Source organism: Diplotaxodon limnothrissa, linkage group LG16, assembly GCF_057381915.1.
Source record: "Diplotaxodon limnothrissa isolate DT_005_m linkage group LG16, D_limnothrissa_male_GT1.1, whole genome shotgun sequence".
Taxonomy (NCBI): domain Eukaryota; kingdom Metazoa; phylum Chordata; class Actinopteri; order Cichliformes; family Cichlidae; genus Diplotaxodon; species Diplotaxodon limnothrissa.
In genome coordinates, this window is record NC_140611.1 from 21,147,520 (window position 1) to 21,174,085 (window position 26,566).

Below are 26,566 nucleotides of genomic sequence, written 5' to 3' on the forward strand. Positions count from 1 at the left end.
CTCTCCAAATTATTGAGGTTAAAAACTCCATTCCAGTCAGCCACCACCTCTGCACTGAAACATTTAGTGTGTAATACTGTGGTAATCGCCGTTTATATGAAACAGTAAGATGTTCTCTTATATTGTGATTTGTCATTCGTTGTCACACCATTATGTAAGATGCTCGTTATAGTTTCATAATTAGCATCAAATTGAAAATGATGTGAATATATCCAAGTATTGCACGATTGTAACATTCTAAGGACGTTTATATAACACATAACTTTGTCAAAACAGGTTTTCCCCCTTATTTTTAGTCTTTATTAAGCTAGGACAGTGTCTCGACTGTTATAATTGCTGGTTTGATAACAGCCAGAGACATAAATGCTGTTAGCATTGTGTCAGGAAGAACATCTGGTGCAAAACCCAGGAGGCTCAAACATGTGGAGTTACCTGCTGTGCCAACCCCTTGTGACAATGGAACAGCTGAAAGTCACTTGTATTGAGTTGGACATGGAGGAAGACAGGAAAGCTGGGATGACACACAGTAAATGGGTAACCTACTCCATCTGGTGAGCTACACCAGCACACGGAGATAGTTTTACAAATGCAAAATAGACAACTAGAGGTTTGCAGTCAGTGTAAAACCTTACCAACTGGAATTTCCCCATAACCAATAATATTGGGCAAGCCTGTAACTTTAGAATCACAGCTCCATAAACTGTATTTTTAAATCTATTTGATCCATAATTCATATGCCTCTGGGCCACATCAGGTTATTGAGAAATAAATATGCATTACTGTCTCCCCTGCAGAGTTAAGGCTCCACAACAATTTCCCTCAATACAAACACGCCAAAACATGTAACTTTAAAGCTGTACAGCCAAATAAATAAATAAATAAATACAGCACTCAATTTTAATGTTTAATTTATTCAATTTTATTTTTGCTAAATTAAAACCTGACCTGGTCTTTTAAACATTCAAAATAACTTAAACATTTAGCACTGTGGAAAAGGAGAAGACAATGGCCAGTTGTAAAAACTTTCAGTGAACAACTGCAAAGAAAGGCTAATTTCCCTTGAACACCAAAAATAGCAAAACCAGAGCTTATTTCCCTGTTATACACAAAGCACATTCAGTAACTTAACAGTAGAACTCTTAGCATAACTTATTATGAATTTTTACCAAGAGACATTTGGTCGTCACATTCTCTTGAGTCAGAGAGACCTGATTACAGCTGTACTACAGATTTAAGTTAACCAGTTATGCAAATGAACAATATTACTCATTAAGATCATTGAAAAGGGAACCTGCCTATTGGTGCAAAAGTTAAATAATCATCACAGGAACAATCATTATTATTTTATGCATGCTTTATAAAAAAAACGTTGGTAACTTTACGTTGGTTTCCATTATTATAATTAATGCCAATTGTTTTTAGTCATAAAGCAAGCAGAAGATGTTAATGGGACAGTCTCATGTGAATTGCTCAGAAAGAAGAATTTTCCAATTATTTGTAATTATTTTCCATAAACAGTTAAGTACCATCATATCAGATACCAAAAAAAAGTCAGTTGTAAATAACATCCCTTTGTTTTCCAGTGAAATTAAAAAGCAAAATCTCAAAACATTTCCTTTTTTTTCCTAGTTCACAATACATCGTCATCAGTGATTCTGCCCGTTTTACATATTCAGCTTGCATGGCTGGTTCACGAAAGGCTTTCTAGCTCTCCATGGAGTCGAGGAACTCTTCTTCTGCGATGTGCTCCAGCCTCATCAGGACTGCGTGTGAACTGGCGGGTGGGTAGTCTGCAACAGGGAAGTAGGTTGCGGGATCGCTGGAGGTGGGAGGGCTCTGGAAGGAATGAAAAAGGGTGCGAAGGAAAGGCAACAGCTGGGTGATGGAGGAGAGGGAGCGCTGAGGGAGGAGGGGGAACTCCAAATGCTCAGTAGAAGTTTCCTCACTCAGCTCGTCCAGTGTCTGAAATCATGCAACAGGGCAGCATAATCAGAGTGAGATGACTGAACATTACAAATAGCTTCTATTAAACTATATTTTAAATTAAAATAGAGATAACATAAGAAGTTTAAGGTAAACCTCCCTGACATTTCCACTTTGATTGTGTGATTTTGATTTTCAACTCTGAGAAACTAATACACTAAATGTGAGACACTTTTAACTCCTGATGTATTCCTCTTACAACTGTTCCTTTCATGTTGTGTGTTATCTAACACAGCTCTCTATTTGAACTTTGTTCCTGATAAAAACTCCAATTCAAGAGTTACTTTGGCATCTGCACTCAAGACAGAACATCAAACGCCATCTAGGTGACCAAGCCCTTTGTCATTCATGCATATGCGTCACTGGCTAAAAAAGCGTTACTGGTCTGTTGGAAAAAAAAAAAAGAAGCAGGCCTGATATTTGTCACTAAAGCTACAGAATGTGGTGGTGCTGCTGCTGGAGTATAAAGACGCTCCGTCAAGAAGCTGATGCCCACCATCTGTTCATTAATGTTTAACAATGTGCTGCTGCTTGTGCTTTTACACTGTTCCACTCGAAATCATGTTGTACAAACAGCATTTACATCCAAGTTTGAGAGTTTTGAGACTGTGTGCTTATTCAAGAAACATACGAGACATTTCTGAATGGTTATTATGAAAATTATGGAAAAGTGGAGGTGTGAAAGACCACAAATATCTGAACTGTGAGGCCGTGATTGTGACCTGGTTTATGACTCGTGAAGCAGGGATCACACGTTCTACGTCGGCGAATCCGTTACGGTTTGCAAGGGTTCCACTATGACATAAATTTCGTCATCAGATGTGTGACCGTCTGTGTGCCTGCCTATTTTTTGTGTATTTACATTACAATGCACCAACTATGCATGCACCACAGACGCTGGACTTCAAAGAAGTAGAACAGGAATGACTACTCACCTGTCCATGTCTGCAACAGAGTATACATGGTGCATTCCTGAATAAGTCGAATGTCGGAAGCTTTATGTGGAACACACCCTCAACTTGGATTTCCCTCTTAGAAAGTCAGAGCAGACCAAAATACCCCGAGAACGTAAACAGCAGTAAAACTGTAAACTTTTATTCTGTGGTGCCAATGTTGTGTATTTTTGACTCACTCAATAAGCTATATGCAGAACACTAATCAGGCTCTATTTATGAATGTGATTTTTAAGCATACACAAATGCTGTGTTGGTAGTGATACCTGCACGGTTCCACCCTCCCAGAAACCAAAACAAATCCTGTTTTTCTCTAGCTATTTTCAGGAACATGCTAACGCAGAATGCAACATAATGCGGGCTTAAGCAGGTCTGCTTTCCTTGCATGCTGGAGGAAGATGATCATCTCGTCCCATTTTTTCTCCATTCTAGTGACCCTAATTATGAGTGTTTGACTTCAAAAAGTTCAAAACACTTGAATTTGGGGAAACATTGACTGTTCTTACCCCATAGCGTTGCTGTATTCCTTCTAGTACTCTCACAATGTGTGGTATGCATTCCTGTTCACCTTCTATCAGTGTATTTTCTGGACCACTGTAGCGGTTTACATCCACCTCAGGGACAAATGCCCAGCGATACCTGTGTGATGAACAGATAATCATGCAAATGAGTCAAAAACAGACAAAATTAATAATTATTAGTCAATCTCACAAAATATCTAAGCATGCTTTAAAGTCCCTTTGACCCCATTTCCTCTCTTACATCTGAAAGAGTGGTATCCGCTCTGGGGGAAAAGCCAGCGAGGTGTCCAGAAACTTGCAGGCTGACAGGTACATGTCCAACTCTGCCTGAGAGAAATTAACCTGTCCATTTCTGTCAAGGGTTCCACGCACCACTTTAGCCAGTCTTGGTGATTTACAAGAAGAAAAGCAAAGTTTTTAGACACTCAAAAAGGTGGAATGAAACAGGAATTGGTCAATAAAACAATTAACCCACTTTGAGTTGTCTTTGTCCACCTGCAGAGCCTTCTCCAGACGTGTAAAAGTGCGAATCTGAAAAACAGAGACAGACAGAAAATAGATGCTAAACACAGTTTGCTCCATGTATTAATCCACGTTCTTAGAGAAATTAATCATTACCAGTTCTGTAACCATTATGGGCCAAAGAGATGTCAGGTGCTGGGTGGAAATCCGCAACAAGAAAACGCGAAACATCAGGAACATCTGGGCTGAAACAGCAGGGCTGGGGTTCATACGTAAAGTCTCTGTGAGACGCTCTAGAAGGAAGAGAAAGAACAAAACAGTTTTTTGCTTGTTTTTTTGAGTCAGATTGAGCTAGATCACCTTTAAATTTGCAAAATATCCAGTAACAGCAGCTAACCTTGAATGAGGGGCAAATAGAGGTGGTACTGGTCCAGTTCTCCGCTGAACATTGCAAATGCCTGGCGTTTCAGCAGCATGGGTTTCTGGTCAGCGTTAGCAAACAGTTTCAGGGAGCTACTCTGCATGCCTGCAGTACAATGAAATGGAGATTTATAACAGCGCCCATTTAAATTGGTAAACTACATTATTAAAAGTGACACTGCGACTGTTCTGTTCAAATTCTTTTTGTGTCTGCACATCATTTTGAATCCTTGAATGTCCTCTTTTATCACACAAAAGCTTCACTTTTATACTTTCAGTGTCTTTCCAGAATTAACCATCTTCTGGAGTCTGTACTCACTCATGAGGTCTTTAAACATGGTCTTCTCATGAGTCAGCAGGTGGTCAATAATGGATTTCCAACTACAGAAAACACGGAACAGGCAAGCAGCAGAAATTAGAGGCTGGTGATGTCAAAGTTATATGTGTAATATAATTTCAAACTTGTAACAGATTCACATGAAATTAAAATAAGGGAAAAGTTTGGTTTTTTAAATTAATCCAACTTTTTTTTTATGTTCTTTGAATTAGATGCAATAAAAAGTACATAGCTGTTATATGACACTAATGGGGCATCTTAAGGTGAAAGTAAATACTTTTGTGTATTAGAAATTGACATCCAACACACAAATATTACTAACCTTTGTGCACAAGAGGCATCCATTGTGAAGAAGAGGGGGTCCATGAAAAGCTCAAAGACCTCTTTCTTCCAGGCCCTTTTGGTATAGGCATACCCACTCAGACTGCTAAGAAGTTGTGCACCCGCCTCAAAGCTGGGCATGTTGTAGGCACTGCAGGAGAAAAAGTTAAAGTTAAAGAATTCCATTAAGCCCTATGAGACCAAAGGTGTTAAGATTATCCAAGTTACCTGTGGTTCTTAAGGTAGGGGAAAACATAATACATGAGACGTGAGATGAGAGGAACAGCTTTCTCCTTCTCGTCACTGCGATACACCATGTCCAGAAGCGGTGCCAAGATCTACATGGTTAGAAAGTGTGCTAAATAGTGCCTGAAGCGCAGACAAACCATGAATCCATTTATTTAATAACAAATAAAATCCCACCTCAGCCAGAAGTACAAGAGCCTGCACGCTGTAAACTGAGGGAGCAGAAGAGGAGACCATGGTGCTAGCTTGAGCTGCTGACTCTGTCAAGGACAGAAAGAACAGCAAGATAGTTTGTTAGTTGTAATAAGAGGTGTGTGGGTGCTGTGGCCACTACGTCTGACCATGTTAGTGCTTTGAATCTAGAATGGCAAAGGAATGTTACAACAGTATTCAAGTAAAAAAATGAAGTAGACAAGAACCCTCAAGCAATGATTCGCTATCATGGTCGCCAGCCCGTAATGTGAAAGAAAAACGAACACCTGGGTCATTAAAACATGGCCAGATGATGCTCTCCTCTAATTACAGGACTGTTCGGATCGGACAGACTGGTACATCTTTGAACAGCAGGACCTGGAGACCCTAACGGAAAACCTTGGATGAAGAGTGAATTACAGGGTCTGATCAGAACTCTGTACAGCACTGCAAGAGCGAACCCGAAGAGGGGCATCAAACAGGCCAAGGAGGCCTACAGGAGGGGGAGAGAGGGCCTGGAGAGGTACCAGAACTCTCAATAACTACAAAGGCCAGAGCCCCCAAACCTCCGACACCAGAGGACCTCAACACCATCTTTGCTTGGTTTGAACGGCCTGTAGACAAATGATTATACACCAACCCACCCAATTACGTTGTACATGTGCAAGGACAATAAAGGGCTATTCTTCTTCTAAATGAAAACAAACAGAGATGTTGGGTAAGTTTGATACAAAAGGAAGGGGAGTGTTTATGGTATGGTCCTGGTACTGAACTTTAGATAACTTATCTACAACTGAAAAAAGTGCTCTTTGAAAGACTGCTGACAGGGTGTAGCCCTCCCGTGGCCCTGAACTGGATATAGATTGATAATAAAATACCCATATAACATTCACTGTATGTCTGCACTGCTCCCATAGATATTGAATGATGATGCCATTTGAGTTTAAACTATTACTCAGTTTAAGCAGAAAATTATAATAGGCCCCCCTTTAACTCAAAGAAATACACCCATTCAGGCAGGAAGCTGGGCTTGGGATTCAAGGACATTCAGATGTGAAATGCAACAAATAAAAGAAATTAATAAATTGTGAACACAACAGCCTCAAGCTTATTTTATGGCGGTTAGCAATCTCTGCTAGGTCCAACATGACTGAGGCCTGCATTTATACCCATGTCTTAACTTTCCTCAAGCAACAGGCAAATGGCCGTATCACAGTCAAGGTGACACATTTGTCAAAGAAAGTTACCACAATGGTCGCCATCCCCATCACCGTCATCTGGCTCATCAGCTTCCGGGCACACTTGAGGTTGAACTTTGACCTCAAGGCTACGGCTGAGCCAGCTAGTCTGCTCCAGAGATGACCCTGCAATCCCACCTACTGCTTCAAGGATCCTCTGAGTCACCTCCTGTGCAACAATTTAATAATTAAACACTTGCACCTGCTTACTGAGTCAATCCACTGCTTTCACTTACATTAGCACACAGCATCTCACCTGCAGATCTCTAGTATCCTTCTTATTGTCCAGGTTAGGGAGCCTGTTGACAAAGTCATTCAGGATTCTGCAAGAGAGAATCTGTTACTAAACATCAAATCCTCCCAACTGACACAAACAAGTTAAATATGAACAAGATTTAATACATCGAAGCATCTACATCAGTTTCTGTGGCAGAATTAATAATCCTACTTTTCAAAAGATGTTCTAAATACTACTGGTAGTCAAGTTAAGATGAGAACTGACCCCAGGAGTAAGAAATGTCCAGGGGGGGCCAGGTTGAGCTGAACAGACTCCCGTAACAGACTGAGGAGAGGTGCAATGTTTTCCTGCAGAGCCTGAGCTGAAATACTATGTAGGGAAGAAGAGATGGTTTCAAAATGGGATTATTTTTAGAGCATTTTTCTGATCTATATAAAGCCTTGGTTTGTGCTTGAATTATGTTCTTGCTCATACCTCTGGATATAGGTGAAGCTGAACTGCAACATGGGGATATCGACCAGTGTCGACTTCTAATGGAGAGAAAAATGGGAAAGAAAAAAAAGATTCAAGAAATGTACAAATTACAAATCTTAAATGTCTTTCCATGCACCTGTGTTTTTGTACCTGTTCTCCTTTGATCTGATGTGGTTTTTTCACCACCTCTTTGACCAAATGTAGGACAGTGTCTGTGTGCAAAGTGCTCAGTGATTTCACCATCTCCACGATGGTCTGACGAGACTCGCTGGCTACGGGCAAAACCTGAAGGAGAATAGAGTGTGAAGCTGCCACCGAGCGACTCGGATATGAACGCCCTTTCATCGTTTCCACGCGCACTGTAGGTCTTACTTTGTTTTTGTGCCTCCTTTTACTCTTCCTGTTGCTCCACACGACTCCAAGTGACGCCATTACCTGAACGCCATACTGACCAGTTAGAGGGAGCAGGAACTCCAGTATCCGCTGCCGCAAGACCTAGAAATGGCAACATTGTGTCTGGATGAGTTCATGACTTCTTCAACAACACATGCGGCATTAATGATGACTGCGATGATGCAGTCTACAGTTAACATAGTTCCAACACTGTGAACAAAACTCAGTGCTGCACAGAAAAGCTTACGGCTATTGCCGATTCCCCACTTTTCGACTTTTATAAACAGCAAATACACACCTTGGTCGTTCTGAAATAAACAGAGGTAGAAGTGTGTCTGCTGCTCTGGCCAGAGTCCGATGCGCGCCGCTGAAACTCTTCCCTCATGACCACGCCCCATAACAATGCCATGCTACTGAGCATCTGTGGCAGCGCCTCAATCACAGCGTTGCGTGCGTTACGGACATCCACAGGGTCGCAGGCTACGAGGGACTGACGGAAAGCCAGAGAGGAAATAAAATGAGCATTAAGTGGTTGTAGATGTAAGAAGTACATACTGTATCTGTGCTCTATTTTTTACCCTTTTGTTGTCCAGTAGACAATAGTGTGTAATGGTGGTCAGACCCTCCAACAGAGTCAGTGGGTAATCAGGGGCAATGTTCTCCTTCCTACTACTCAGACTGGTAAAAAGTCAGAAGAAAGAAAGAAAATGTTGCATTAAATGTACAACTAATATTCAAAATCCCATTCTAGGAATTCCTATTTTCATATCCTGTTAAATCCTGTGTATTTAGGTTACCTCTGGTTTGTCTTCCCTCCATCATGCTCATAGAGCTTGACGAGCTCGTCCAGGTTTCTGCAGATCTGACTGATGAGCGGAGTGACAATGATGCCTAATGAACGTCCCAAGTATGGCAGAGAGGAGCAAAGCAGCGACACCCAGTGGGGGTGCATGGCATAGCCGTATTGGGGCTGCAGAGCCCTGGCTGCAGCAGAAACAAACATGCCTTGGGCTGTGATCGGGTGGCTTTGGACGTACTGGGCTGCTTTGATAGACTGTTGGAAAAGGACTGCAGTCTGCCACTCGCGAGCAAGGGGGGTGCTGGCAGGTGATGATTCACGAGTCTCCCCTGGTTGGCCAGGTGTCCCGCCAGGCCCAGCTGTTGAGGCAGCTCTACCTGACCACACATGGTATTCCAGGACTATTAGAGCCTGGAGAAGGTTGAGCAATTCCATCTGTAAGGGGTATTGTTCCTGTCCACCTCCTGCCCCGAAATTCACCAGACTTTCCTCCGACAGGCCTCCCTGCTCCTCTAGCAGCTCCACACCTTTAGATTGTCCTTTGGCTGTCCCCCTCTGGCTAATGTACATAGATGCAGAAAGTGTAAGCAGAGCATACTGCTGCACTTTACAACCAGAGAGGAGTCTGCGGATGGACTCCATATCGGACGCATCCTGTCCTCGCGCTGTGCAGCAGAGCTGGTTCACAATGCGGGTCAACACCGCCACGCTTTTCACCTGAACCTCTCTGTTCCCCTGCAGGTCAAGGGGACTCAGGCTCAGATAGGAAGGGTAATGAGAGCGAAGGAATCGCAGGCACAATGAAACCAGCAGTTCAATGAGCAGGGACGGGGGTGCGGAAGGAGTGGAGGAGGGGGAAAGGAGGCACCCGTAGAAGTTCTTGCCATCTTGGGCCTGTTGGTGACGCTGCAGAAGGTTAGACACCAGGTTTAAATGTGCAGCGGAGCTCGTGTCGAGCGAGGTGAAGGATAGAGCATCCACCAGAGGGCACTCAGCACTGCTCCTCATCAAACTGTCCAGCAGCCCCAAGCCTTGGAGCAGATGGCGCCAACCACCCGCCACAGGGTACAGCAGCACGTGGCGGAACAGGGAGTCGATGGCTTCTCTCTTTTCACGTTCCTGTTTTAACAGGCGAGACTTGGCCATGGCTTCCAGCTCCAAGTCCTCCTCATCTTCACTTGACAGTGAATCAGATGCCTGCGTGTGCCCAGACTCAACCCTCCGCAGCCCGTTGACCATTCCTCCTTCCTCAATGCTGGGATATGGAGTCGAGCTTGAGCTGGTGTTATCTGTGGAAACCTGAGCACCGCTGGTGTCAGCTGACTCAGTGTGTTCACTTTCAGCCTCCTCCTCGTCCTCTTCCTCTCCTTCTTCCGTCTCTTCACTCTCGCTCCTGGATGCCACTAAGCTGTCTGGTGGTTTTGCAGGATCTGGGCCGCTGTCCAACTCTGCCCACAAGGACTCTCGGTCCACAATGTTCAGGACATTTAAGGTGGTGACTTCTGTTGCCATTGTGTCCGCTGATCCTGAGGTTTTGCTTGAGCTTCGACTTCTACTGTTTAAAATCTTCAGGTTACCTTAAAAACGATGGACGTGTTAGCTCAGCATAAATGAACAGGACCAAACGCATAAGACCAACTAAAAGGTTTCATTTCATCGCCAAAACAACACATGCTGAAAAACGCACTTACCAGCAGTAACATTCTGTTTGATGCTCTGAATGGAGCAGCGCTGAGTGGAGGGATGCAGCAGCAACAACAGAATAGGCTCCAGGATCCGGATGACATCACTGAGGGACAGAGCCCGGACCAGCCAGCACTGAGCTGCTGCACTTATTGAGCCATCGGTACAGCTCAGACTGTCCACCACCACACACAGAGATCTAAGAGACAGGAGGAAACACGCATTTCAAAATCTTAGTAAGCAAACCTTTTGTTTCAAAGGGGCAGCAAATCAGAGGAAAGGGAACCAAGTGGGTGCAACAAAGTATAAGTTAAATGAGGAAAATTTTGAACTATCGATCATCTAAAGCTGCTCTAGTAGACTTCCAGAATAAAAGCATGGAGCTTCACATGAACATAATTGGTCCTCTTTAGGAAGCCACCAGCAACCGTTACTCAAACAGTTTCTCATTGTCATCAACTGCAAGCCTCTATTTTTAATTGAGTAAATTTTATGATTATTTTATTCATTTGGCACACAACCATACTAAAAACTGCAGGAGCACTTGAACAACAATATATTTTACACATAAGAATGCAAGAATGTTAAAAAAAAAAAAATCAAAATCAACATCAACACCCACATGACTCACAGCAAACTTAGGAAATCCAAATCAAGGATCCCAAACTGTACAGCTTTCCCACCTAATACCACACTCTACTATTTTACATCCTGTAGCATTACATATTCACATTAGGCAGCTGTCAGTGGCTGTGTAAACATTCTCTGTGGGAAAAACTAAAGTGCCTGTGTTCAAGCTGATCGTTCAAAGCGGCATTTACATGCTGTTTAACTGCTACCTTGCTGATGCCAAAGAGTGTCAGGTTAATCCACTTTTGAACTAGCACCTATTTCCAGACCATTTATAACCAAACCATCCACTATTTCTGTCCGATGTACTAACCGGTCAAAGGAACGACTGAGGGACATGGTCCTGTTGGTCTGGATCTCCCGGGTGAGGTGCCACAGCACTGTGAAGCGGTGTAGTGCTTCCAGCCTTACTGCCTGAGGAAAGCAAACATACAAAACTTTCACTTATTTGCTCAACTTGTCACATCGTCCATCGGGCGCATTTGCATGATGAGCTAGTAAACTGTAACATGTCATAAAGAGATAAAAATGTAAATATGTGAAAGAAAAAAATGCAGCGAAGCAGGTCCGCAGGCACAGATACCTTGTCCTTGTGCAGCAGCGCCTGGCAGATGATGTCCTCACAGATGGATGCTGATGGAGCCAAACAGTGCAGCCTGCAGAACAGTTCCACACAGGAAATGTGCTGCTCTCGCCTCTCCGTGTCCAGCTGACTCCACAGCACCCGAGACACCCTCTGAGTAAAAACGAGCAAAAAGAATCCAAAAATACATGATAATAAGAAAAAAGAAGAAGAAATCACAAATCAAAAAGACCAAATTCATCTCAAACGTGCTGATGATATGGTGATTAGACTGAATTTCATTCAAAGATTCCATGAGGGTAGCTCCTTGAATTATCTGTTGATTACAGATAGTTAGCACAGTTTTGTATTTTGTAATGAGTTCAAGTTATATCTGTTTCAGTTTTATTTTTAGTCTTAATTCTTATTGTACGGAAGACATATGTCAGAGGCAAATCCGTACGAGTATATACATTTAAAAACCACGTAATTGTTTTGAAAGCAGTTGACCCTCAGTCTTGTACACATTCAAAGCCTCAATAAACACATCCATCAGTGCATCATCGGGCAAGCAGTAATTATGCAGTGTGATAGAAATTAATACATTTCTGTGATACTGCTGAGATCCATGACGGTGAATTGCCTCACAGTTTAAAAAAAAAAGGAGGTTGATAAGAACCTGGCTTAGAGAAACAGAGCACAGAAAACTCGAGTACCTGGGACTCTAACATAAGAAAGAAATACAGCCTGCAGTGTTGACAAGTAATGAAAACAGAAATGGACTGGCATTCATACTGAACCTTTCTAGTCACTCAGCTTTAGACTACAAGCTACCCATACATTCACACAGTGCTTTATTATATGCACTTCTACCTCACATCCATAGCTAGTTTGACTCAATGACCTAATAGCCTAACAAGCATGTCTTTGGACTGCAAGAGGACGCCAGCATACACAGGAAACCCACACAGGCACAGGAAAAGCTCTTGCTGACTAAAGTACTTGCACCTAGAAGCTTCTTGCTACATTACTGACCCTGCAACATCACTCTGTACTGGGCAGTCTGGCTACTGGCTTGCATTTAGGCAGCTTAGAAACAAATGAACACGTGTAATTTATTATTAGTTTATCCAATTATCTCATTCAAATCCAGCAGATTTCTTGAAGGCAGTTTATTCTCTTAACTCTAAGTTTTCCTTCACATTTCCTCGTCTTACCACAGCTGCCCTTACAGAGATTTTGGTAGCTAATAATAAACACTTTGCATCAACTTGAAAGATGTTGGTGTAGCTTAAAAACACATGCAAATTAATAAAATAATAATAATCATTATTATTAATTAATTCAATCTTATCTTACTAAATCTTACATTGTTTTATTTGACTCACGGCATGGATTTGGAATACATTTCATTACTTTTGCGATTTTATTTATTTATAAATTTGCCTTTTTAATTGTTTAATAATACTTTTACTGCTGAGGATCTTTCATCTGTTTCTCTACTGTCTTATAATGTAAATCAGCCCATTTACACCAAGTTAGAACAAGATTCAAATGAATGAAAACCTAACCTGATAGAAGTCGGTGCCCTCCTCTATGGTGCGTAGCAGGGCAGGGTAGATGGGTGGCACAGTGACCATCTGCAGCCGCCCACTCAGTGGGTTAGACTCAGAGCACTGGTAGCGTCTCTGCTTGTCCTGAATAACCAGTGTTAAGGATTGGGAGTGGTTGATCAGTTCCAGTAGGGAAGCCACTGCAGTGTGCTGGATGTTGTAGTCTCTGGACAGGCAGCACAGCGTCATTAAGGACCTCAGCCACACTGGGAGGCTGTCCACTTGATAACCTGATGAAAAAGAAGAGTTGTTAGTCACTTATCCCTCTTTGCAGGATAACTGACAGCGGTATTAACACACACATCTATGCGCTGACCTGTGTGACCAAACATATCTGTGTGGAAAGCTAGAGTCTCCTCTTCGCTTAGGTAAATGGGGAAGGTAGTGCACTCCAGCAGAAGGTGGCAGGTGGCGATGAAGGCCTGTCGACAGGCCTCAGAGATCTCTGCCTTGCCGCGGGGCATATAACCAGCTGACCAGTCCAGGTGCCCCGAATGCCTGTGATCCCTTTTCTTCTCAGCAGAGGCTGCTGAGACCCGGGTGTCAGAAGAGGAACGGGATTTACGTTTATTTGGCGTGAACAGCTCCGTCAGTTTGTCTTTGATTTCACGCCCACCCACATTCACCATCAAAGACTTCTGATCTACAGAGGAAGCACGTAGGTCAGGATGAGGCTCTTCAATTGGTCCCCTGACATCCTCCACTTGCACCAACAAGTATCTGCGAATATTTAGAAATCACAGTTAATAAAAGCGGCCCATGATGATCATTTAGACTACAACCGGCTCAGATGTTCACCTTGTGGTTATGAAGGCCAGGATGTCCTGCAGACACTGGGCCATGGTGTCTATACTGCCCCCCCTTCTCCACACTCCTTCGCCTTCTTTGAAAACTCCATTCTCCTCAGTCCCCATCGTGACCCCTGGTGGCAGGTGCTGCTCTGAGGGTGAGGCGCTGATGCCTAATCCGCTGTCCTCAGACCTGAGTGTTGGGAAAGCACTGTTTGCTGTCTCTGCCTCAACGCCTCCATCTCTGTTTATCTCTTCATCCTCGTGATTCCCGTCGGCCTGACCGGGGGAGCCGCTTTTCTCTCCTTCATTCTCTTTATCCTAGACAGAGTATAACTGACATGATGAGGTACAGTCAAACTTCACACGGTGTAATTTTTAAAGAGACACATCTTGGATGCCAAACCTGAGTCTCTGCGCATTCCTCTTTCAGTGACTGTAACTCCGTCTCCTCTGCCTGCGCCCCTGCCTCAACATCCATGTAAGCCACAGGCATCTGGATCTTACTGAGGACTTTGAAGCATGCGCGCAGTCCCTGTGTGACGTCTTCCAGGCAAACAGCATCAATGTGACTGCACAGGGTTCGCAGCATGGTGCCCAGCATCTCAGGAAGATAATGTGACTGGATGTCTGCATGGAGCTCCTGTTGCAAAGAAGAAACATGATGATTGTGCTGTTTATGAATGGGTGTATGCGCGAGACTGACTTGCGATTGCTTTTTCTGTGACTTTCTGGCAAATAATCCAATCAGTTCTAAAATACCGACTGGCTGATGCTGACTCTGATCTAAAATGCAGATCACATCTCCCTGAGCTGTTGACGACAGCCTTCACAGAGATAGATCAGCAATGATGTGCAGATGTTTGTGCCATTTACCAGAGGAAGAACATCAAGCAGGAAAATGATGAGGCTGGACATCTCTGAGACGGAGGGAGCGGGATGACTGCGGTCCTGTTCAGGAGGCGTTGGTGGGTCATCCTTGTTGCTAGAGTAGAGCGAGAAACGACGATCCTTGTAAGGTGATGTTTGACAGCAAACAAGAAATCTTCACATACACGCTGCATATAATCTTGGCACTAGTTATTTGTTTGACTCAGCCTTTAGCTTTTTAGAATTTCCCATGCAAGAATTCGGTGTCATCCTCGTACCCGAGAGAGGCGCAGAAGCGTCGAGTCATGTACTCCCAGAGATATTCGCTGTTCATGGAACTCACGAGCATGTTCACCGTCTTTATGATTTCTGATGCATTCTTATTCTCTTTTATCTTACTGTGGAGGGAAAACACAAGAAAGCATGTTTTTGGATTCATCTCGGCGTTTGACGTTTTGTCACATGCTCTTTAATCAGCAGTGAACATGCAGTTCATGTGTTTTACCATTTACTGCTCTTACCTAGCTAGCTGGTTGCCTGAGAGTCCTGAGCTGGTGATGGTTTCCTCTCCCAGCATTTCTCGACAGTAGCTGTAGAAAGCTCGGACCACCTCCAACAACACACGGCTCAAGACAGGCGGACCTGAGGAGAAATATGACTATTATCAAATAAGTGGTTGATAAAGTAATTCAGACTTTTGACGTTTTTGTGTACTGCACACATGCTGCTTACCTATCTCCGGTTTATCGAGCAGGCTGATAATGATGCGAAAGGGCCTGAGGTAACTAGTCACATTTTCCGGGTCACTATTCACATCCTTCTGTTTGAGGATGTTAATCAGAGCCTGAAGTCAGAGACATAAACAAATGAGACTTTGAGAAACATGTGACAAACATCTATTGATGCACACTTTAAACAAGTGTACCTCACCTGTTCAAGTCATGTGAGAAAACGCAGACGCTTAACCGATGCATACCATTCTTTGATGAAGAGCACACATTTTATTGCTACTTAGTGAGAGGTTTGAACAACATGTGACCTGCAAATCAAGTCATGTCAGAGATACACCGCAGTATCTCTTACTCTTATTCTGTAACCCCTCGTTTCACTATATCTCGTTTTCATTTTCAATGAGATATGAACTGATCTTTTTCATTTGAAATTGAATAAGTTACACTGCTTAATATTCTCAGTATCCTCCTTTAGTTCCATTCCTCTTGAGAACACATGGGATGCAGTGAAAGATGCGACAAATGTGTAAATGCTATTTTTACTTCTAAGTATTCACCGTCTCACAAACCACAGCATGAGCAGATGTCCCACTTAGCTTCAATATTTAATGCAAAATAATCTTAAAATGCATAACCAGAAAAACACAAAAAGGCCACTACAATGCAATTAGGGCTGAACGATTATGGAAAATAATCTAATTGCGATTTTTTGCCCCAATATTGCGATTGCGATGCGATATGCGATTATTTTTTAAGGTCTTTGTCTTCTGTATTATTAAACAAAGACAAGCAATACATCATATAGTATGGCCAATACTATATTACATTAATTTTAAACTGTTCTTTCCTGGAAGACAGACCTCTGTTATGATGACATGAGGTGATGCATGAATTGATGACTGACATTTTTATTTAACTTCTTCAATCACAACAGTATATTTGAACATACACAATAGTTTATTTTTAGCTTACAAACATCTGAGCATAAAGTGCTGACAAGGAACCCTGGTGTAAACATTAAAATGAAAGTCAGTACAATGTGCAGATTGCAGAAATATACATAAAAAAAATCAGTGGCTTTACCACACTCAGTTTTTCGACATCTGTGAACTACTAGACAGTCATTCAATTAAAAAATAATATTAAATAAATAAAACTAATAAATAAAAAATACACACATCTTACTGATCTCTGCAGTCAGTAACATTACACATAAAGTGCAAACATAATAGCAATTGTATAAACACACACACAAACACGCCTTTAAAATTTAAAGGCGTGAAATTGGACGATCTAGCCTTCTGATTAGCGTCACCGCTGTCTCGGTGGAGTTTAATAAACTCGGCCGTCTGCTTCTTGCTATCTAAAATATAACCAGACACTGGTGTAAATTCTCGACTGTCTCATACTTCTGTTTAATAAGTTTTCTGTTTGACGTTTAGTCAGCTGTGTGAAAACCAAGGAGGAACCCACCCGGGGGATTAATAAAGTTTTATTTTATCTAATCGAATAACTTTAATCTCAGCCAAACCGATTTACTCACGAACAAACAAAACACTGAAAAAAACCCAACAATAACATTTTTAGGTTGTCTAAGTGACTTATATATTACGTTTAACCCGAGCAGCGAAACTCCGCGGTGATCTGAAAATGATGTGCCGGGAGTTGTGCCGCTCTCGGCCGCATCAGTAACCCTCGAGGTCCCGGCTAGCTGTCGAGCTGGTGGGTAGCAGACGCCTCTGAAAACGTCGAAGCACTTTTGCAAATATGGGATATCTTGATAAACCGAGCAGATATTTGATGTTTACACAACTACTTTCTCGCCTGAAAATATGTTAAAAGTTTATTTTGTGACCCAGAAAGATTAGTATGAGTAACTTTAAAACTTAGTAGCGGCCGCCATTGCTGGAAACTGGAGTTTGGCTGGGCCGCGCTATGAATTCTGGGATATGGTAGTAATTTGGACAGCCTTCGGCACGTCGCTGTGACGTAATCGGTCTACAAATGCGGCCTCAGGAGGATGCAGCCCATGAATTTGGACATGTCCAGAGTATAATCGCAGCCTTTGCGGTTAGAAAATTGCACTTGATCATGTCGCGATATTATCGCAAATGCGATATATCGTTCAGCCCTAAATGCAATCCTACTTGTCAGACTAAGAAAACGGTCTGTTTAGATGATGGACTCCTGCCTTCCTTTCAGTGGTGAAAACTCCAACACAGTTTCAGTCTCAGTTGTAACACTGACCTCAGCTGAAGTTTAGTACTGTAGTAGTCTGTTGCTTCGGGAAAGAGGTCTGGTGATCAATCTACTGTCACAGAACCTTAAGTGCTTGCTAATTTTTTTTTATGATGAATCATATTTTTTTTATTTAAGTATTATTATTATTATTCACATTGTTAATTAATATCATTAATTTGTTCCAATGGAAGATAAAAATAAGCACAGGCAAGTACATGTACATGAATGTGCAAAAGTCTTGAGTCAGCCCCATTTCTTGATATTTTGCTTTGACTGTAAAAGCAATTCCCAAGAACTGCTTAAAACAGTGATGAAAAAACAAACAAACTGCCTTTCAAGCTCATTGTACACAGTCAATTTTTGTCCTTTATATTTTACTATATTTCCATGTATGGTTGCACATGCTTCAATAAATAACTGCACCCACTTCTCATTTTCCTACCAAAATATAAAGAAGTGAGGGGTGGCTCGTGACTTTATTAGTACTATACATCAGGCTAAGGGGAAATCACACCGAGTGAGACCTTCAACACATGCAAAAAACAACTTTACTCCAAGTTTCACTACAGGAATCTCTGCGGTGTACCAGCAGAAGCAATTTGAAACTACTAAATCTCCATAAAACAGTCAACAAGCCACTCGTACTCATTTTTACTTCACTCTCATGAGCAACTTCTTCTCATTTATGGTCATTTTACAGTTTTGGTAAATACACTACACATCTGCTTTAATGCAGTTAGTTAAACAGAAGTTATGTGGAGGACTGACTCCATAAAAAACTGTTTAACACAAGATCTAACAGGCCAGTCAGTGATGGTTAGATGTAATTTGTGATATGGTTGAAACATCCACATCACCTGTTTCTTTTTGTTTACCCCCAACCTTTAGGTTAAGAAAACCAGCTACTTGATTCAGAAACATATACTTGATGTTTAAACTAAAAAGCAAACATGCATACAATATGTTTTTGTGTATTCTTGATGTTTTTTCTCTGCCTATTTGCTATTAAATACATTAGCTACCTTCACAAGGAAATCCCTGGAGTAGGTGCTGAAGTAAAATGCCGTATGCTCCTCCATGGTGGTGGAGAGCTCGGGATGTGGAGCCACCATTCCTCCTTTTATATCCGTCCCTGGAAACGACACGCATATATAGATGAGAAGTGTAAGTGAACCAGACAATTTTGCCAAACGGTGGTACGTATGAATTTTCACTCTGGTGTATTCTGATGACAAGGACCTAGAAGCCAGGCGTAGAGGCGTCTGTTGAGGGACATGTCTCTTCTGAGCAGCGTGAGTGAGGCTGCAGAGACGACTGTGATCATGTCTTCAAAGCTCAAAGCAATGGTGGGCTCTGCTGGGTTCTAGCCAACAACAGGAAGATGCACAGTTAGCCGAGTAACAACAAAAAAAGTCCTAATACTATAACAGTATTACCATAAACATGATACATGTGTTTTGGTATAGTCCGTCTTTGATTTGAGAGTCTGAAAAGTTGAAAGGGTGCAATTCACACTGCCGCCCCCCACTGCCCAACCCCAAATCGAATATATTTGTTTTTGCCTTACATTTGTGTTGATCATGAAAACATTCATTGATTGCAATGCTTGAAATTTTCAGCCAATGCTGGATCATGAGCACAAAGAGTATCATGTTTTACAGTTTAACTCAATTATTTCAACTTAATTATTTGTTAGGAAAAATAAAGCACTAAAATGCCAACATCCGATGGACTTTTTCCACAAGTGAACGGAGAATGAATACGACACAGACGCGTGCTTGCTGTGTTTAGATAACTGGATTAACTGACCGTCTCACCAGACTGTTAAGCACCGGTGCACAAAATGCTGTGATAATGAATAGAAACAAGACTGGTTATAAACAAATTGTTTTCTTTGGACATAAAACTGGAAACTGGTCTTAGATTAGGATAATAAATGCACTTAGTTTGCTTAGTGTTAAAGATATAAAGTAAAAAAACAAAAGAAAACACAAGGAGTGCCTACCAGGCATGTTGCAAATGGGAAAAAGTAGAGCAGGATTTCAAGTGTGTTCCTCTGCACCAAGGCATTTGAATCTTGCAGAGATAGACAAAGTGACTTCACCTGTAAACAGAAAGAAGTTCAGACATTCGATAGCATGAATTGTAAAAAACAAAAGGGAAGAAAAGTGACATGAATTGTTCCCATAAGTAAGGATTTCATGTGCAGAGGCACTCACCACTACGCGCTGATCGTAGCCTAGCATGTACGCTTGTTGGCTCAGTGAGGCCATTCGGTCAAAATGTGTGACTATAAAGACGGAGGCAGGCAGCCGCACCATAGGGGTGACCAGCATGCTCCCCCACAGGGCACCATAGAAGACCTGCTGACCCACGAGCAGTGACAACTTGACCAGCAGAGCATCGGTCCTTGACAGCAGAAGGGCACAAAGTGGAGATGACTCAGTGACACGCACAAAGCAACACGTACAATTATAAATCTATATTTCTACATTGCCGTCAGTGATGTCACGTCAGTGTTGTTGTCAGTGCTGACCAATGATATCCACTGACTGAGTATAGAAAGAATGATTAGTCAGGACACGGTCCTGTGGAGCCCAGTGACTCACAACATAATTTTCACTTGTGAAACTTTTGCCGCAAGTTAAGTCCTGAATAATTTTTGACTGTTTTTCCTGTCTACATCCAGTGCTGTGTACATTAGTGCAAAACAAACAATAAAAAAGGCATTTATGGTTAGACTAAAGCTGAAATGTTGACAATGCATGTCTGAGTGAGCAAACAGAAAAACGGTAAAGTGAGGACTCGCTCTACTGCATTAGGTCAGCTGAGAAGCAAACGTGTTATGAAGGCATGCATAAACAGCAAACTTGAATGACTTAATTTTTATACACCACTTTCAGCATTCCTGCCATTTTTGGATCAGTACCTAAAGATTTATTTATTTGTTTTTCATGACCCGTGCTGGATTTGGTCCACTGTATCGGGACGGTGACCACGTTCAGCCTGAATCTCACGTTGCAGAAAAGGAGAGGGTCACAGGTATCCATATAAAATTGTGAGTGGTTAGTGATGATTGTGTTGGTGCGGCCAGAAAACTGAACAGGATGCAGGATGGATGAATTGCAAATTTGTTCCTAAAGAGGGATCAGACTGGAACTTCCAGGCAGTGATCCAAATGTAGCAGGAGCGCTGGGAGCGGTGATCAGCTGCACATGGAGGCAAATTTCTAAGGAACAACAACCAAACTTAAATCATATACGGGGTTCTTTTTCATTTTTTTCAAAACTGTATAATTGTAAAATATTTGATAGCATCTCATAAATAATACCAGAATTATACTAAAGCCCCTCCCTTATTCACAGGGCTCGCCACGGCGGCCAGATCTGGATGGCTTGTTTGTTAGATGCATGCTGTTCCATTTTAAAAGCAAAATGTGTAGCACAACAAACACCAAGAAAAACCCTGAAAATGCAAATGTCTTTGTTTCTTCAGAGGTGCAAAGAGATGTCTTGCATTTCTACTTTCATCTTCGGATTTGGTGAACTTGTAGGTACTAACAGCATACGTGGAATTCAGTCATAATAAACTGGCTTTTTATGCTACGTACCTGTCGTAGACCTCCAGTCCTTCCTCCAGGCCTGGTAGGAGACCTGTTATGAAAGCCTGAAGACTGGGCAGCAAAGCCTTCTGCAGAGGGAGATAGTAACGCTCATACAGCGTCAGCAGGACGGGCTTTACTGCCATGGCTGCGTGGGCCAAAAGTGGGAACAATCCTGAACTAAAAAGCACAAAAACACACAGGCTCAAGTAAACTTATGAACTCTTTGTTTTTCTTTAAGCATCAAAGGTTTGGTTTTTCTACCTGTAAATGAACAGATCCTTGGCTAGCCATTTTGTTCCAATGATTTTGAAAATGACCTCATAGGTCTCCAGAGCCTTGAGGTGTACACCGCTGGGCAGGGCCGGGTGTAAACACTGAGCCAGACGCTTCCCTATGATCAGCCTCTTGGGCAGGAGGGAGTATCGCAGATTAGTCTGTAGGGCCTGTTTCAAATGCAGAGAAAATAATAAGAAAACTCTTTAGATGACGGCGAAAAACCGTTAAGAGGAAATGTGAGAACCTGTCAAAACACGACGACTAAACTAAACCCCCCCACAGATTACACTTCAGTGCTTAAAGTCATTTACAGTTTTAAATCAATCAGGTAAATTTCTCCCTCGCATTCCAACTGTTCGACATCGGCACACACAGACACTCCAAAGTCAACATCTTGCTGTACTGAAAAAAAGGACAGTGGCTCATTTATTACTAGTTATAAAGCTGTTAAATACATAGGGAGAGTTTTTATGTGGGAAATGAGAACTAATGCATAACTATAGGGAACTGAAAGACAGGCAACAGCGGTGAACCAAAAATGTCAACACCAGGAAGACATGGAAAAAAAGAGCTAAAAGCATGTCATCTCTGCACATTCAGACTGTACCTTATTGAGCTTTCCCAGGGATGAGATGAGATCTGCCCACTCACTCGAAGACTCGAAGTTTCGCAGCGCTTTCTCGATGACTGCCGCATAGCTACGATAACGGTAGTCATTCTGAAGTTCCAACTCCTCAGGATCCATGATACTTTAGTCTGATCCCAGCATCATCAGCATAATATCTCTGGTAAAAATGGCAAATGAGAGTTTTTGAGGGAAAAAACTCAAAAAACAAAAAAACAGTAGCAGCATAAATGTGTGTGAAACCTGCTGGATGTCCTCAGCCTCTGAGGCTTGTTTATTCCAAATAAAATTATCCAATTAGCTCTGTTCACTGACATACACGAGCTCTGAGGCAAAGGAGACAAATGCCCTCATTCATGACTGCTCGGTGTTTGGCTGTCTGACCTGTCTCTCAGTCTGAGGAGGAGGACTCTTTCTAACACGAACTGTGCAGCCCTGCGAGCACAGCCGCAGAAAAACAAGCAAAGAGCTGAGCTTAAAAACACACAAAGAGATACACTTTGCATCTCTCTTGTCTACAGGAAAATTTAGAACAGCATTAATTGATTTTTGGGCCTCTGGGAAGCAAAAAAAAATAATTTAAAAACAATTTAAAAAAATGGGGCAACATTGCAGCTCGCTTAGCTTTTAGGTTCAGCAGAGAAAACTTGCTAGCAAACAGTGGCCTGCAGACACAAAGGAAGATTAAGATTTTTTTTTTTTTTAAAGAGTTTGATTTTGGACCACCGGTTGAATAAATGCACTGAAACCGTGTTTCAGTTTCCACCAACTTTTGAGGGAAATGTCTGGCCCTTAAGTTGATTAATGCTCCACCGGTAAAGCCCAGTTATTACCTGCTTTGTTTTTGCGGTAAAGACAGTTGCTTGTGAATACGTGTGCATATTATGTATTCAAATATAGCTAAACAAAGGAATGGGTGGGGGAGCAGGAAGGCAGGATTAGAGAAGCACGGGCATCTGGACTCCCTGTGGCTGATCTAAGAGGGCTTTACCACTGTAAACACCGTCCCGAGCACATGCTCAGGACGACAGTTCATTCACGGGGAAAATCACATGCCATTTGGCAAATTTATAACCTACAAAAATTTAGGAATTGATTGAAAGAATTCAAATCTAATAAAAGACAAAATGTTAAAGCCTACCAATACAACTCTGCCTAGGACACCAGTGAAAAATAGACAAACCCAGCTCTAGACTGAGTGAGGATGTGAAAGAGTTGAGGTTATTTCATGTCCAGAGGAGGCGGTGATCAACTGAGACCTTGCTTTTTCATATCGTCCTGACAACGAGCCTACTCATTTATGTCCTATGTAATTGACGTTTGATTTTGGTCTATATCTTTTGACTTATTTGAGCCACCCTACTAAGTCCTGATGTACTAAATAGAGGACACTCTGGGCTTTCCATTGATATCTCGTGTGTTTGGGTGGCTTCTTTTAGCTCCAAAGAGGAAGGAAATCACAGAAAACGTTCAATGGGAAGATTCCCCTTTCCTCGGTTCTCAGGAGGATATGGGCATATTATATTTTGGCTTTTCTTCACGTCATTGTGATCAGTGAAGTGTTTTACACGTTGTTGGACAAAAGAGTCTTCACTTTGTTAGGCTATTAAATAAACCCACTGCCCCATATTTACATTTAATTTCTGAAAATAAAGAATAAAAACTTTTTAAAGGCTCTTCTTTGAACATTTAGCAAATTTAAAAAGAAAAAAGTACACACAACAGACAAAACAGAAAAACACAGGCCTCTCCACAAAGCTGTGTAGGCTAACTGGCTGGTAGATTTGAAAAATGAGTAAACATTATCCTACATATACAATTATTGGTGTCATCCTTAAGTTTTGGCCTTCCAAAGAAAAAAAAAAAACCTGGTTGGTGATTTTTACAATTAGCTTAATAAAGCTAAAAATGCATTTCTTTTTTAAACAGCAAAAAACAAACAAAACCCAAATTTTTCAATTGAACCTTTTTTGGTCTCTTTAAAAATACTCTTGGATGAAACTGGTGAATTCATCTATCCATCCATGCTCCTCATCTTATCCAATTCAGGGTTGCACGGTGGGGAATCACCATCTTTTCCAAGATGCCGCATGAGAAACTGGGTGTATGAGCTCACCTTATCAGTGTGGCCCTCCACAATAGTCCCAGTTTCTCATGAAGCCCCTTCGCAAAATTGGTCCTGATAGATCACCACTCAGCCACAGGGCTAACACAGAGACAGACAACCATTCTGTTGTCCATATTCACATCTGCAGCTAATTTAGAGTCATCAGTTAGCCTAACATAAGAGTGTTTGGACTGTGGAGGGAGAACATGCAAACACAAACCAGCGTCTACATGTTATTGTGTACTGTAATTTGGGAACAGTGACAAAAATATGTGGAATGGAGTATTAAAAAGACTGAAGTCACTGCAGCCATTTTCTGCGCTTCTCGTCTGAGCTTTTTGTGGTCTTCAATGTTTGTTTGTTTTTTAAACTCTTCCTCTTCTATGTGAACCTTGCTGTCACTCCGTTTCCTGTTCAAACTTTTCAAATAACTGTAATTCGACCTGTTCATTAGATCATCTTGGTGGAATGGAATTCAGGAATGCACTGTCCTTGCGCATTCCCACAATTCCCTCCCTCTGCATGGCTAAAACATTATGCAAAGTGCCCCCAGCATAGAATCTTACATTAGTCGAATGTCATGCAAAAAGTGGTGACACGCTTTAAATACATAAAGTGTCCTGCAGTGGTGCCAGGTTTGCTAAATGACCCCAGACATCGTCATTTCTGTAGTGCGGATTCTTACTGCTGGTCATAAAAGCATCATTGTGCACATCTGTGACTAGAAAATACAGGCCGATCATGTATTAATCTAAAAAAAAAAAAAAAAAAGGTCACATCTTCTTTTTGTGTGTGTGTGTGTTTTAACTGTAATGTGCATTGAATATTAAAGAAGAGCCGGTTCAAAAATACCCAGAGCATCCATGCACGGGTGTGTATGTGTGATCAATGACACGTGCATGTGACACATGTTAGCTCTGTTCACAAAGAGTTTTCTTGACCTACGGACCAGCACCACAGCAACTATGAGGTTAGACAGTCTTTCATCAAGGCTTACTTGCAAAACCAGCACTGTTTGTAAAATCCAGGCTTTCCTCCCTGTCATGGGTGGATTGGACTGCTGATATGTTTCAAAGTGGGGGGTTTTCTCCCCACTAACAGAACTTATATACAAGGGTTTCAATTAGAAGACAAATAACTCTAAACACTTTGACCAGTTTAACGTGTTTTTAGTCATACGTCTGCCTGCAAATACTCTGAGTGTGTGTCTGTGTGCATGTGTGTGTGTAGCGACTGGGGGGAAAAAAAGCATTCTGGAGAATTACAAGTGACAGCTTGATAACCAAATTGTGCAGGCCGGGCAGAACAAAGTTTAAATTCTCACTTCCTCATTGTAAGTATCGGCAAAAACAGCAAGTGTGATAAACCCGTGCATTTCTACAGAAACAGGAGTGTGTGTGCTTTGAGGGTGGACGCACGCTCCAAGGCACACAACAAGCCCCGTCAGCTGACTAACACCACCAACACGGCCACAGCAGGCTTTAACGTGACGGTGCTGGCGCATAGGATGATGATGAAAGAGGCTGTGGATGCAGCATGAAATGTGGCCAAATAACAGTTGGCTGCAGCAGCCTTTAGCCTGTAAGTACACTGTAGCATTAGAGCCTACAGATTATGTAACAGCACGACTTCAGACCAAAACCTGCATGATACTATCACTACCTTACAGGCTAGGAAATATATTAAAGAGTAGTCAGACACGTTTTTTCCCCATAGGTAAGCAGATAAAAATCCTAAAAATAGAATTTTCCTATTTTTTCCTAACGTCACAGGAAAATCACATTTGTTTTCTTTGGTTAGGGTTTCTTTGGTTATAATAATAAAGCGCATAGTGTTAAAGCAAAGAACCCCGCCGCAAACAAAATCAGCTAGCTACGTGGTGCATGAATGACTCACCGACAGAAAAAGCAGCACGAGATGCGCGGGGCCACGCTCGCTTCACAGCACTCAGACACGAGCGGCAGACAGTCCGGTCCTGATGGTGCATCCTCCAGGCAAAAGCCGCTCACAGGAAAAAAAAGGATGTGTGTGTGAAAACAACCATACCCGGAGCACCAGGGCTGACTCTGGCAACTGGGCGGGGATCTCCTATAGCTGATCAGCTGATCCAGCACCAGACGCTCACTTCCTCACAGAGAAGAAGAAAGGGTGGGAGCCGGGAAAGTGTAGTCGGTAAATGTAAATATTCGCCTTCTTGGTGCCTTAAAGAAAAGTCGATACACTACAAAATGTGTGCTAAAAGAAGCATAAACTAAACAC

The 26,566-nt window shown here is 42.1% G+C and overlaps 1 protein-coding gene across 1 annotated transcript; it reads right to left on the reverse strand.

Moving 5' to 3' along the window:
- Positions 1–1,578: 1,578 nt before the first annotated feature.
- dop1b (DOP1 leucine zipper like protein B) lies at positions 1,579–26,342 on the reverse strand. Its single transcript, XM_085375086.1, has 38 exons — positions 26,204–26,342; positions 22,183–22,360; positions 21,561–21,742; positions 21,306–21,476; positions 19,915–20,104; positions 19,701–19,799; positions 18,935–19,058; positions 18,718–18,827; positions 15,456–15,567; positions 15,245–15,365; positions 15,002–15,121; positions 14,730–14,838; positions 14,260–14,496; positions 13,864–14,174; positions 13,382–13,785; positions 13,024–13,295; positions 11,474–11,626; positions 11,204–11,304; positions 10,269–10,459; positions 8,576–10,154; positions 8,357–8,456; positions 8,077–8,268; positions 7,758–7,880; positions 7,536–7,670; positions 7,386–7,441; positions 7,176–7,280; positions 6,930–6,996; positions 6,683–6,842; positions 5,421–5,503; positions 5,226–5,335; positions 4,999–5,148; positions 4,659–4,720; positions 4,317–4,445; positions 4,076–4,212; positions 3,933–3,988; positions 3,699–3,842; positions 3,443–3,575; positions 1,579–1,962 (listed from the first exon to the last, which is right to left on the reverse strand). The coding sequence occupies exons 2-38, from the start codon at positions 22,318–22,320 to the stop codon at positions 1,705–1,707; spliced, it is 6,924 nt and encodes a 2,307-aa protein (XP_085231212.1). The 5' UTR covers positions 22,321–22,360; positions 26,204–26,342; the 3' UTR covers positions 1,579–1,704.
- Positions 26,343–26,566: the final 224 nt, after the last annotated feature.